General features: G+C 33.5%; 1 protein-coding gene across 2 annotated transcripts in view; it reads left to right on the top strand.

Annotated features, from left to right (window-relative positions):
* Window positions 1–13,015, top strand: part of LOC147066719 (synaptogenesis protein syg-2-like) — an 874,747-nt gene that overhangs the window by 585,237 nt on the left and 276,495 nt on the right. For both annotated transcript variants that reach the window (XM_085955039.1, XM_085955040.1), the window contains exon 3: window positions 955–1,109. In XM_085955039.1, the coding sequence (XP_085811165.1) occupies window positions 955–1,109 (155 nt within the window). The remainder of the gene's footprint in view (window positions 1–954; window positions 1,110–13,015) is intronic.

A 13,015-nucleotide genomic window follows, 5' to 3' on the forward strand; every position in this document is an offset into this window, starting at 1 on the left:
AAGATATGGACACTGATTTTATAATTTAATTTTATAATAGTAAAAAAGCTACTTTATTTAACGGCTATTAAATAGTTTAAATATGTGGTTGTGCGTTGCAATTTGATGTGTTATCTATATAATGATTGATATACTTAAATGATAACTCCCGTGTATAATTTAGGAAACACTACTTTAGAGCACCACAGTGCCCGTAACCTTGGCGATAGGTAGGTGGGCCCGCCAACGATCCTGACCTGGGCGCCCGCTTCAGGATGTGGGGCCCCATGATAGAATCGATTTGTCGATGAACGATGATGAATTTGGATTGAAAAGGAAAAATTGGTAGAATTATTATGCAATAATTCATTGAAACAAAAACCCTTGTTCAATTTAGGTTGAATCTAAGTGAAGAATAATATAATACTTTGTCAAGAAAAGCAATGCAAGTTGTAAACAAAGTACTGCTAACATTGTTATCATCATATTTATGCAAAACGGGATTTTCTGCATTAGCTGCAATGAAATCAAAATATCGATCCCGTTTAGTAGAAAAAGAGCACTTTGTACTAACAAGCACATTCATCGCATGAAAAACAAATTAATTTAAATTATAACAACCTTGTTTCTTTTTATATATTTTTTATTCATTTTTGTATTCTATTATTATTATTAATGAAATAAAGGAGGGGGAGGCACCAAGATTAGATTTTTTGAAAAGGGAGGCATAGTAGCATAATGTTTTGAAACCACTGATTTAACTCAATAATTTAATTTTCAGAATATAATATAAGATAGTAACATGGATACTGCCTTGTAAAATCGATAAAATGTAATAATTAAATCTAAAAATATCCATATCACTAATGTACTGATAGTTATAAACACTAAGTTTACCACACGTTTTTATTCCAATCCATATTTGTCAGTAGGTAATAATATGTAATTATATATATTGTGTTTTTTTATTCTCAGGTTGGAAGTAGTACACGAGTTAAACTCCTCTGCGGCGGAGCTGAAAATTTTTCCAGTACGTGCTGAAGATGAAGGGGTATTCAGGTGTGAATTGACATATCTCCAAGTTGGTGAAGATTGCGACACTGTCCAGCTGCTTCACTTCAGAACATTGAGTGAGTCACTTATTCCATATAATAATCGATATAAATTTGTTGCATTCAAATAATTGCTATTATCTTATTATTATTGTTATCTTACAGCTTTTCATGGCACTAAATTCGAGCGATATGTTGCAATACAGAATAAAAATACGAATACCGATATTTCGGGATTTCCTATTGAATACCGGTATTCTTAAAATAATTATACGTATGATATAATATGATATTATACGTAAAAATTTCTTTAAAATGTTAATATTTTAAAGCATGTGTCATTGCTGGTCACCAAGGATGATGAATCAAATCAAACAAATTTATTTATTTTACATATAATGAACATAACAAATTATAAATTCAAAGCGTTCACGACATGACATAAAATAAGGCCCACGGAAGTAAACCAAACATCGCGTAACCCGACAAAAAAATTACAGTCCTGTTTTTATGTTAACATACATTTTGTTTTCACTGTCAATACCGAATAAGTATAATATATCAACACAAATTTATTTTGTGGGTTTTTATTTACGCCCAACATGCGCCTTTCCATACCACGTTGTGCTATTTGCAAAATTTGTATTTTTCTTTGATAACGAGTCCATGTTTCATATTCTTACGTGAGCACTGGTAGCACACATGAATTGGACACTTTACGCTTAAGACACAATAGTAGGTCACTTTTCAAGATACTATTCAGACCCCTGATATGCACTTCATGCCAGTTTAAATTCAAATATTTTTCAAATAAAGTGTCTGTGTATTTTCTCTGTGCTTCGCTCTGTAAAGACTGTGTCCATGACGAGATATTCCGGTGATAGATAAGACTCAAGAGGCAAATTAATATTTTATAAAGAAAGCAAGCAAGTTTTCATTAGAGTGAAAAAACTATAAAATGTCATAGGTATTCTACAAGATAAAATATTTAATCTTCTGAGATTTAATTTGTTTTCTTTTGTTTTATTTTTCATTGTATTTATGTGTTTTCAACTCGTAGCTTAAAAATGTTCAACTTGCTATTCAACTATTCAACTTGACTATTATTAACTCAGCAATAATTGGTGTTTTTTTCTATCTCTCTCACAATAGATAGAAAATTCTCAAAACTATTAGAACATCCAGGGTTATTTCCAATTTCAAATAATATGATTCCTTCCAAATTTAAATCACGCGTCTTAGCCACCGAATCGTGGTGTAAGTAGTATACGACATAAACTATTAATACCACCTCTAATACATCTTATTCCTCGTATATTATTACCCACATTTATATATACGTAATATGTGTGTGTATGTACATACATATATTACGTAATATGCGCTTATAGTGAGTTGGTAAGCCTGTGTTCATGTCGTCGGTTCGGTTGGCTGCATGCGAATTTTAGATTTAGGAGACATCTGGCGGAGAATCACTAACTTTAGCATACACCTTTATTCTACTATATCATTCACACATATTATAAAGTACATTTCAAACGTGCTACACACACTTAAGACGAAGGGAACAATGCAGGGAATGGACTAAGAGACAATATTTTTTAAATTATCAAACTACTTTGCTACAACTTGTGGACAATTGACCTACTCCATAACAAGACCAATATTATAGACTAGTACTTCAATTTTATATATTTTTTTGTTATCTATTGATTTTTCTCTCACTTTTTTCTTCTATCATCTACAGTTACCCAGTTTCTACATAACAAAAAACTATTTATCATTTATTAAATACGGGGTGTCATTTGATAAGATAATATCTTTTTCGTATTGTTTCATGTAGTCTTAATCAAAGTAACAATAGGTATAAGACAAACCAGGAATAAGGCAGGTTCTAGTCACTAGTTCACGACATTCACAACCAAGTTCTTGGGAAGCCTTCCTATGATGCTCTTAGTAATAATTTAAACGTCAATTATCTTTCCTTACACCACGGTATATTTCCGAATGTGCGGAAACAAGACTAAATTGTGTATTTTTTTTGTAATTTTCATATACGTATATCATGGAATTAAAAATGATCACACGTGCGTTTTAGTACCTAACAGTTGTATAAATTTTACCTTCTGTATCCGTTTTATTTTTAATTGAAACAAAAACAAAAATCTACACCTTAGATATTAATTACTATTTTTAGTTTTTATTTATTTAATTATTTGAAGCTCACGCTATACTGAATAATAAATTTTATATTACAACATGCAGTAAGTCTTAGGTCATGGGTTCCAATCTTGTGTCTGCTAATTTCACATGTTGTTCTTTTTTCAATATACCTTTTGATCTAGACGATTGCCTGAGAGGCTAACATCACATTCTAGTAAAAAAAAAATGGTTAAAATCCCTTTTTATTAGACGGACAAGATCCAAATCGGATTATAGAGCATTTTTTCTGATAAAATTTGAAGCTTAGGAGACTCTATACCATGGCCCCCATAATGAGGGGGCTGACAGGGCTCTTGCCTGGGGGCCCGGGCTTAAGAGAGGCCCGGCGTGGTGAGTCGACCAGATAAGTGAGATAAACACACATCACAAATTCTCTCTAATAGTAAATAGTATTTCTCTTGAATAATGTTGTTATATAAAATTATATGGTTGTACGATATAATTTTTAATTGTGTACCGATAGGTACTCGACAACTCCATGATTCAAATGGATGTATTAAAATATACAAAAAAAACACTAAATATACACATTAATTTTACAGCATACACCATTTGGAAAACGCTCTGATTTTATCCTTAACGACAGGTAGGGGGGAAGACGCCAAAGATCCTTGTCTGGGGGCCAGCTTCAGGATGTGGGGGCCATGCTCTATACCACATATTAAATAATATTATATTGAAAAAACTCAAATATTCAACTTCAACAGCATATTTTCATTGAAATTACATTAGTATTAGGTATATCAGATTGTAATATACTAAACATTGTACTTAATAAAATAAAATAATAACCTCTAGAATTTGTCAGACTACTCGAGTACTAAATGTTTGTTCTTCTTCTTTTGGTGCCGTATTCTATCGTTTGTTTCCTTATCTTGGGCCAGTCTTATCAGGTCAACAACTTCTTGGACGTTGATCAACTTATAAAGGTCACCAAGACAATTTTCTTCCGCTTACATCTCTACTACCCTATATTTATATTGGCCCAGAACCCCCTCATTGGTTATATTATCAACCCAATAAGTAACTCAACATACGCCGATACAAACACATCTTGATAGTTAATATATTGTTATCCCACACCTATTCACATGAAACTTATCATTAACTCATCTAGTGCTAACACCGTGACTGGCGCGTTTTACTCTAAACGCCATTAGATATAATTAACGTGTTATTTAAATGTGGTAATTAAAAGGTGATTAAAACGTTAGAAGTGATTGGGCTTGGCCATTAGATATAATTAACGTGACGTAACGTTAAATGTAAGTAATTAAAAGGTTTGCAGTGAAATAATTTTGATAGTTTTTCTACAAATACGAAACCATATTGGTTGAAATCACAGTCAAGATTGATAATAATTGAAATATAATCAAAGAATTAGGCAAATGCTTTATATAAAAAGAATATGGTATGTATATTATTATATAATTATAAATTAAAATGATTATCGTATTTCCTAATATTTCTAGATTTATATACTGCTATCTTACTTTCTAAAATATTGTCTGAAAAAACGTCTTGCGATTTCAAATATGTCACATCTCACCTCATTTTCCTTTGTGTACGCACGTTTTCACACCTGTAAAATAAATTGCACAGTTCAACGCGTACACTGTGGTTACACGTCTTAGTAAAAATATATTCCTCAGAAGTAGTATAATTTCTTCCTTTATAGACTTTAATAGACTGAATATAAACGGTCAATATTTCCCATTTTCATCATCCATATTCGAGTAAAGTGGACACTGCGTGAAACTCAAAGAATCCTTTATATCTAATTATCTTCTTACGTATTCTATGAATGGTATTTACCGGCCTTGCAGGATGTCGATATACGGTTAACTTGAAGAAAAGGCGGATCAGTTCGAGATCCAAGCCACAGGCCAGACCCAACGTCACTATTTTATTCATTTTATATTTGACGAAAAGCTGCATGGTCCGTGATTTATATCCAGTTTTTTTGACCAGCTTTATGTAAGTGTTTTCTTTTTAAAGTTATCACGAATTGCTACTGTAAAATAGTACCGTACAAATGCAAGTATTATACAGGTTCTCGCCAAGTACTAATGTGAATCCAGGATATTATCCATTGAATTGAATGTTGCCTCAACTATTCTTTATCGAACATTAAGCTTTCTTTTTATTTATCATCCAAACTTCAGGATATTTTAAGATGTGTATACTACAATATGTTATATCGATCTCTAATCAAATCACAGATAAGTCGGCGTTGACTCATTTTTGCCATTTATACCAACACATATCTAGGTCATATCAGAGGATGGAATCAGGAAGAATAGTTTGTCCCTGGCCTCATGATTTTATAGGTCTCATTTATCAACTCTTTTACTAAAAAATAATAACTTTCATAACTTGTTGTCAATTCATATTATAACATACCTCATTGTTTTACTATTAATATCAATGAACGCCTAGAATCGATAATAATTTTGCTTTATTTATATAATTTAGTGTTCCTAGTTACTGAAAAAGATTAAAAACTTTATACGATCAACTATGGATCAAGTACGACTAAATATACTGGCGAAATTGTAAATATAAATATAAAAATAAGTACTTCCATTTTTTTTGAATTATTTACCAAATTCGTTAATACAAAATCGGGAAAAACTTTACTAACTTAACGGTGAACAATGTGTAGCATTTTATTTTTCTTTCTCATAGCATATTCCTAAAAACTTATTATCACAGTTTATAGAATTATTCTAAAGTGACGGATATCATTTAGCATTAATGTTATATTATCATTTTGATAGTAAATGACTCCATTGAATTATGATATGAAAAAATATACGCTTTATATTATAAAACAATAGTTAGATATAAAGATAGTTTCTCATTAATAGTAAAGTTGTTATAATACATTTAACTCACTTAAATTACAATATAATTAGTCGCATTCGTATGGATAATTAATTCTAGGGTTGTCACAATATTATGCTGTACTAAAATAAGGGTATCGACTAATGTAAAGTAAACTCAAACTGAGTATTTTTGTACGAAATTTTCTACACCCTTGCCTATAAAAGACACTCAGCGCCTATCTTTACTACTTACGTTTTTTGTTCCGAGAAAGTTGGCCCCAAGTAAGTACAAAGCAGCATTAAACAAAAGAAATGGCGCAATAAACTGATCAAAGATTGTTTCGTATTTTTTTCCTCCCTTCTCTCACATAAAAAAACTTATCTACACCCTTCAAGGGCAGTAAAACTCAGGTGTGTGTACGATTAGTTCCCCAGATAGGTAAACGGTGTCTTCGATCATGGCTTCGAAGCAATAAAACTAGATTTTATTACGCGGGCTGATGAATAAGTGCTAGAGTTAGATGGATTCGATTGATATACAAATCTACTGAGAGTGTGAGAAAAGATAGTACATCAGCTCTTAGCTAGATGGGGATGAAAAACATTTAGTTAGGTATCAACTACTATTATTTTTCTTCTTCGTCACCTTACGAATTTTCGCTGCATTTCTTTTACCGGCCTGATCTTCTCAGTAGTCCAGTCAATAAGTGCTCAAAAGATGGGTATAGAGTGCATGGAATATGCGCGAATTTTTTACTTCAGGACTTTGTTAGGAGTACTTAGTAAGTAAACATACTAAAAGTCCCCGCCTCTGGGAGTTGAGCTAAAGGCGGGAGGGGGGCCAAAAGGTCCCATTTTTTACAATGCTTTTCTTAGCTCGTATTCTTATTTGTCCGGTGGTTCTTTGTCCGGTACAAATCTTGAAATCGATTTTTAACTAACTTCCCGACTAGCTAAACATTTGAAACTTTTATAATATATCAGAACACGATGCCAATGCATTCTTTTAATACTTTTAGCCATCTTTAAGTAGAATTGAATTCATTTTCAGTTAATTCTGTTTTGTATGAAAAGTTATTTCGACACCATTATTGGTTGCTAGGGGGTCTGGGGTCCTAGCAACCAATATATTAATATATACATGCGTTACTATGTCAATTAATATGACATGTCAAGTACAAATTTTTTTGATCGTTTAAGCTAGTCAAGTCAAGTTTATATGGTTCAACAGAATTTAAAAACGTTGTATATAAAAAGTTCTTTTTATTTTGTAATTATTTGTTTTTCGCTTATATCTCGGAAACAGTGCATATAGAAAAAAACGTTTTAAATAAAAATGAAAGTTAATTAAATTTCCTATAAAATTGTTTTAATTTATATTTGTCGAATTTTTAACGGTTTCCGAGATATACGTTATTGAAAATCGATAATTTTCAACGATAATTGGCAGCCAATGAGCAAATGGGCAGTGGGCAGGACAGGAGACAGTCCTTAAGTCAAATTGTTTTGCATATTCCATGCACTCTACCATATATTCATTGACTGGACTACAGGTATCTTGGCATTCTTCATAATGCTATCTTCCCAGAAAACTAGACGGCATTCTAATAAACTTCTTACTTTATGAACATTTTAGTACCCATCTCACTTGACAAGCGCTAGACAAGGTCTGCCCATTTTTATAAAATGATCAGTTTCTTCCAGTTATCTATCAATAATTATTATTATTATCCACTACTATTAGTCTCTCAACATATTTAAGGTATATTCAATATTTATGATAAACGTCTTATTTTCATTTTTAAATGTATGTCCCAATTTGTTTTAGTTGATAAACCTTTGATTACAATATAAAACCAAAATGAAGCTTGGCATATTAGCATTATTTATACAATTTTAAATACGTAAAATATTAAAGATATTACTTTTTAAATATTTTTACAGTACACCTCGTTACATACTATATCAATTTGCATATATTATGTTTGTATTTTTTACTGGTTTTGGCTCATATTATGAAGACTGGTTTTTGAACAATTGACGGCTTGGATCAGTCAATAGTGTATTGTGCTCTGGATCTAGTGAGCTGAATGTCATTATTTGAATCAGCTTGACGGTTTAATTCACATAATTTTCTGTAATTTGAAATTCTTTCTATTAAGGCAATTGTAAGTGACTCATTACTTACTAATAATCGTAAAAGTGTTTTAATATTTTAATCCTATCTCCTAACATTGATATAATTAATAGAAAACGTAAACTTTCACGTATACATACATACCAGTATCCTTCAATAATATTAACTTACATATCGTGTTGTTATTTCAGAGATTGCGTATATTTGTTAATGTACGAGTATCTACATATCGTATTTTAAAAGGCAGAAATTGGAAATATGCGTTGACACAAAACCCGTGTTGGTTGTACACTAAATTTATTACCAGGGGGAAAATATTAAAAATAGAATTAATGGATAGGTACAATGACAATTGTCTGGTTGGGTACCTATCTCAATATTTAATGATTATATTGTACTGAATGTTGTAATTAAAAACAAGTACATTGTCACTGTTTACTTGTACACTTAAGAGAAACAGGAAATACAAATTAATAATACAGCTATTACAATTAGATCTTGAAAGGTTCCCAATCCTATCACTACGAGATGACACCTCATTGTTGTTAAATGCTCTACAATAATTGGCTGTAAACAGTTATAATTAATAGGTATTATAGATTAGTTATTCGGATTATCACGGTGTATATATTATTATAATTACGATGTTGTTAATAGAAATGTCATTTATCTACCAAATTCTCTCCATAAAAACATTTTTTCACCAATTGATTGTTAGTCTCTGTTTTCAATATAACTAAAATCCATAAATCAAAATGGTAAATTTTAATAGAATTGAAAATAATTGTAGAGAAAACCTCTTTTTTTTTATTTCACAATACAACACACCACGAGGGTACCAATAATTACAGTATCCAGTGAAACAATCACAGAATTACGCAGACTAAAAAAAACCGAGAAAAACACATATGCATTATGACCCCAGTGAGAATCGATGGGGGAAGCTGAACCGCTGAAGGTGGCCAGGTGGAAAAACTCCACTTATACAATTTAATATGTCACATACACTAAACTTGTGAGAAAAAATATTATAACCGGTAAAAGAATCTTTTTAAAAAAAAGTAAGACAACCCGCAGGAATCGAACCTGCATCTCGCAGGTATCGCGCCCACATATATAGTCCACTATGGTAAAAGAGTCATACTTAATTATGACAAATTTTAACTATTAGCCTTTTTAATACTCACTGAAGTGCTTTCTAAATTGAGCTACTATTGGCGATCTGTGTGTCTTACTTACTTGGCGGGGTGGGGTGTCTTACTTTTTTCAAAAAGATTTTTTCTATGGGTTATAATATATTTTCTCAGAAGTGTTTTCAAAATTATGTATGTCCAATAAATAGTATGTTACATTCTTAAATCTTGTGAATTATTCATTAAAATAGTTAATTAAAAAAATATGATATGTATTGTTATATTTAATTAAGATTTTTTATGATAAGATGTATGTTTCTGTTGTTTTTCAAAACGATTTATTATTTTTATTAGTAAGAATCTAACACTCTCAAATCTTGTTTATATTCAGTATTGAATAATGTAATAATTATTTGTTTTTCGCACGTTCGAGGACATCATTAATAAATTTTGGTAATACCGGACATCATCTATAATTATTAGTAATGTAACCTTTTAATCTTGATTACTAAAATTATAAATCAGGACGTGTAGCGAAATTTGAAACACTTCGTATAATGTATGTTTTAAATTAATTCATAATATGAATCATAATATATGGATCGGTAGCCGAAATGATAAGAGCACTCCAATTTACAACGTTTTTATTAGCTCGTATTCTTATTTGTCCGGTACACATCTTGCAATCGATTGTTAACTAACTTCCCGACTAGATAATCATTTGAAACTTTTAGAATATATCAGAACAGCCAATGCATTCTTTTAATGCTTTTAGCCATCTTTTAATAGAATTAAATTCATTTTCAGTTAATTCTGTTTTGTATGAAAAGTTATTTCAGAAGAAATCTGTAATACAATCCACTATTATTGGTTGCTAGGGGTCTGGGATCCTAGCAACTAAATTATTAATATATACTTGCGTTACTATGGAAATCAATATGAGTGTCAAAATGACAGTTCAGTATTATTTCTATCAAATACATTTTTTTTGATCGTTTAAACTAGTCAAGTCAAGTTTATATGATTCAACAGAAAATTTAAAAACGTTGTATATAAAAAGTTCTTTTTATCTTCTAATTACTTTTTGTCATTTTTCCTTTTGGGTAGTTTTTTTTAAATAATGTATTTAAAAAAAATATTTTTCCAAAAATAAAAATACCTATATATACTTACTTAATATACGGGTTTTTTTATTAAAATAATATATTTAAGACTCTCAGTGTATTCAGTGTTTTGTAGCCCTGTTAGGGTAAGAATGCTGGGACCCTCAATAAAATTTTCACTGCCGTGAAAAGTGTGGAACTCTCGATAGGAAATTGGATAATTTAGAAAGGAATTCGTGAAGACTGAAACCGTCTCGATTTCATTGCTAAGTCAATGATGACGTCGTATTCCTTTTATGTAATTTATTTGTCTTGGACTCTTAAATGAATTTAACGTAAAGCCGAAATGTGTAATATAATATTGTATTATTGTGTCTGGATTATTTAAAGAAAACAATTACTTTTGTGCGAAGTCTCTTATTTATATTCTTATACCAGTTAATTGAATTGGAAAGTAGATACCAAAATGAGAAACAATTCCTTTTAAAATCACCGAACTGATACTAATAAAATATATTATATTTGATTTTTTTAGTTCTTTGTAGTCTTCATAGTATGAATCACTCGTATTCTACCCTTCCAAGGAAGGCAGTAACTCACAAAATTTGTGAAATTAAGTAATGAATGCCATCTGATTTATTTTGTTATTGGTTATTTTGAAAGCTATACATTCTGTTTATCACTAAAATACCCTTAAAATGCTTAGTAAAAAAATGGCTATCTGCTAAAATAATACAAATTTCTTAGCATAAAGCCAGTAATTGCACCTATTTATTGCAGTTCTTCTTTCTTCTTTTGCCATATCCGCCCCTTAACTGGAGCATATGGACACCACGCGGCGCCTCCAATAATCCCTGTCGCTCGCCAGTCTTCTTGCTTCGTTCCAGGTCAAACCAGCATCCCGTAGCTCCGCCGTATACACTCTGTAGATTGTATTTAGCGGCCTTCCAGGACGCCGGAATCCGGTCGGCTTGAAGAACAGGCAAGCCAGGTTGAAGTTCTCTTCTGGCATCAGCAGCACGTGGCCGAGCCAGGTCCAACGTCGCCTCTTCACTTTCAGCGTGATGAGAGGCTGCTTGGTGCGTTCTCTTATCTCCTCGTTGCTCCTAAAGTCATACCACCGCACACCCAGTATTCGTCGCAAACATATGTTTTCGAAGCTCAGTATACGGTTGCTCTGAGCCTTCGTAAGGTGCCATGATTCGCTTCCGTAAAGCAGCACCGTCAGAATGCAAGCGTCAAATAGGCGGCATTTGGTTTTGACCGAGTACAATCGTGAGTCCCAGACATTCCGCATCGAGTTGAATGTTGCTCCAGCCATTCCCATTCGGATAGCGAGCTCTTTCTGCAAAATGCCATCTCCCGTGATGTGTACCCCCAGGTACTTGAAGCTGTCGACGCTCTCGATGTTTTGTCCGTCGCTAATCAGAGGGAAATCTGGATCAGGACAGGTGCTATTACACAATACATTGGTTTTCTTCGCGTTGATTTTCAAACCAACGCGAGAGGAGTTGTTATGCAACCTGTCGATTGTCTCTTGAATGCCCTCGATTGAGTTGTCGAATAGGACAGCGTCATCGGCGTATTCTAGGTCGCATAGCTTCACCGTGGGGGTAACAGGTATGCCTCGGTCGGGTGGTATTGACTTCCGTAGTATGAAGTCAAAGAGAATGATGAAGAGAAACGGTGCAAGGACACAACCCTGTCTGACTCCGGTCGTGACCCCGAACCATTCCGTGACAGTGTCTCCAATTCTGATACAGCATTCGCTATTCTCGTGCAGGCTTTTGATTATGGCAATGATTTTGGGAGGGATCCCGTATCCTCCCAGTATCGTCCAGAGAGAGGGGCGGTGCGGACTGTCGAAAGCCTTCTCATAATCCACAAAGCAGCAGGCCATCGGACTGTTCAGCTCATGGCTCTGCTGGAGAAGACATCGAAGGTTGTGGATTTGGTCTGCACACGCTCGACCAGGTAGAAACCCGGCCTGGTTTTTCCTGAGGACGTGCATTATTGGGTCCCTTATTCTCATCAAGAGGATGTTTGCCAAAATCTTTCCCGGAACACTGAGTAGCGTAATGCCTCGGTAATTGTCGCAGCTTAGAGGGTCACCTTTTTTGTGAAGTGTGATGATTTCACCGTTCACCCAGTCCCTTGGACAGCGCTCTTCTTCCCACACCTTTGTCATCAAATGAAACATAGGGTGCAGGATTGCGCTCAGGCTGTACTTGAGGAATTCAGGATGAATCCCGTCTCCCCCCGGTGCCTTTCCGTTCTTGAGCCTTTTCACAGCCGATTTTATCTCGGTGTGCGTGGGCGGGCAATCGGAAATATCGGTCACTCGGAGAATGTCCAAAAGTAAAGCTTCCGCAGATATGTCAAAGGGATCCAAAGGGGGTGGGCGGTTCAGCACTCCGCAGAAATGATTCTTCCAAATCTTCTTGACACATTCTGCGTCAGACTCTATTGCTCCACTGGGACCACGAATGGCTCCGGGAGTCGGTGGTCGCCTGCCGCAGACTTCACGGGTGATTCGGAAGAGTTTCCTGGTGTCATTTCT

The sequence above is a fragment of the Rhyacophila brunnea genome, unplaced genomic scaffold (genome assembly GCF_057557595.1).
Source record: "Rhyacophila brunnea isolate RB1 unplaced genomic scaffold, BYU_Rbru_1.0 scaffold_4, whole genome shotgun sequence".
Classification (NCBI taxonomy): Eukaryota; Metazoa; Arthropoda; class Insecta; order Trichoptera; family Rhyacophilidae; genus Rhyacophila; species Rhyacophila brunnea.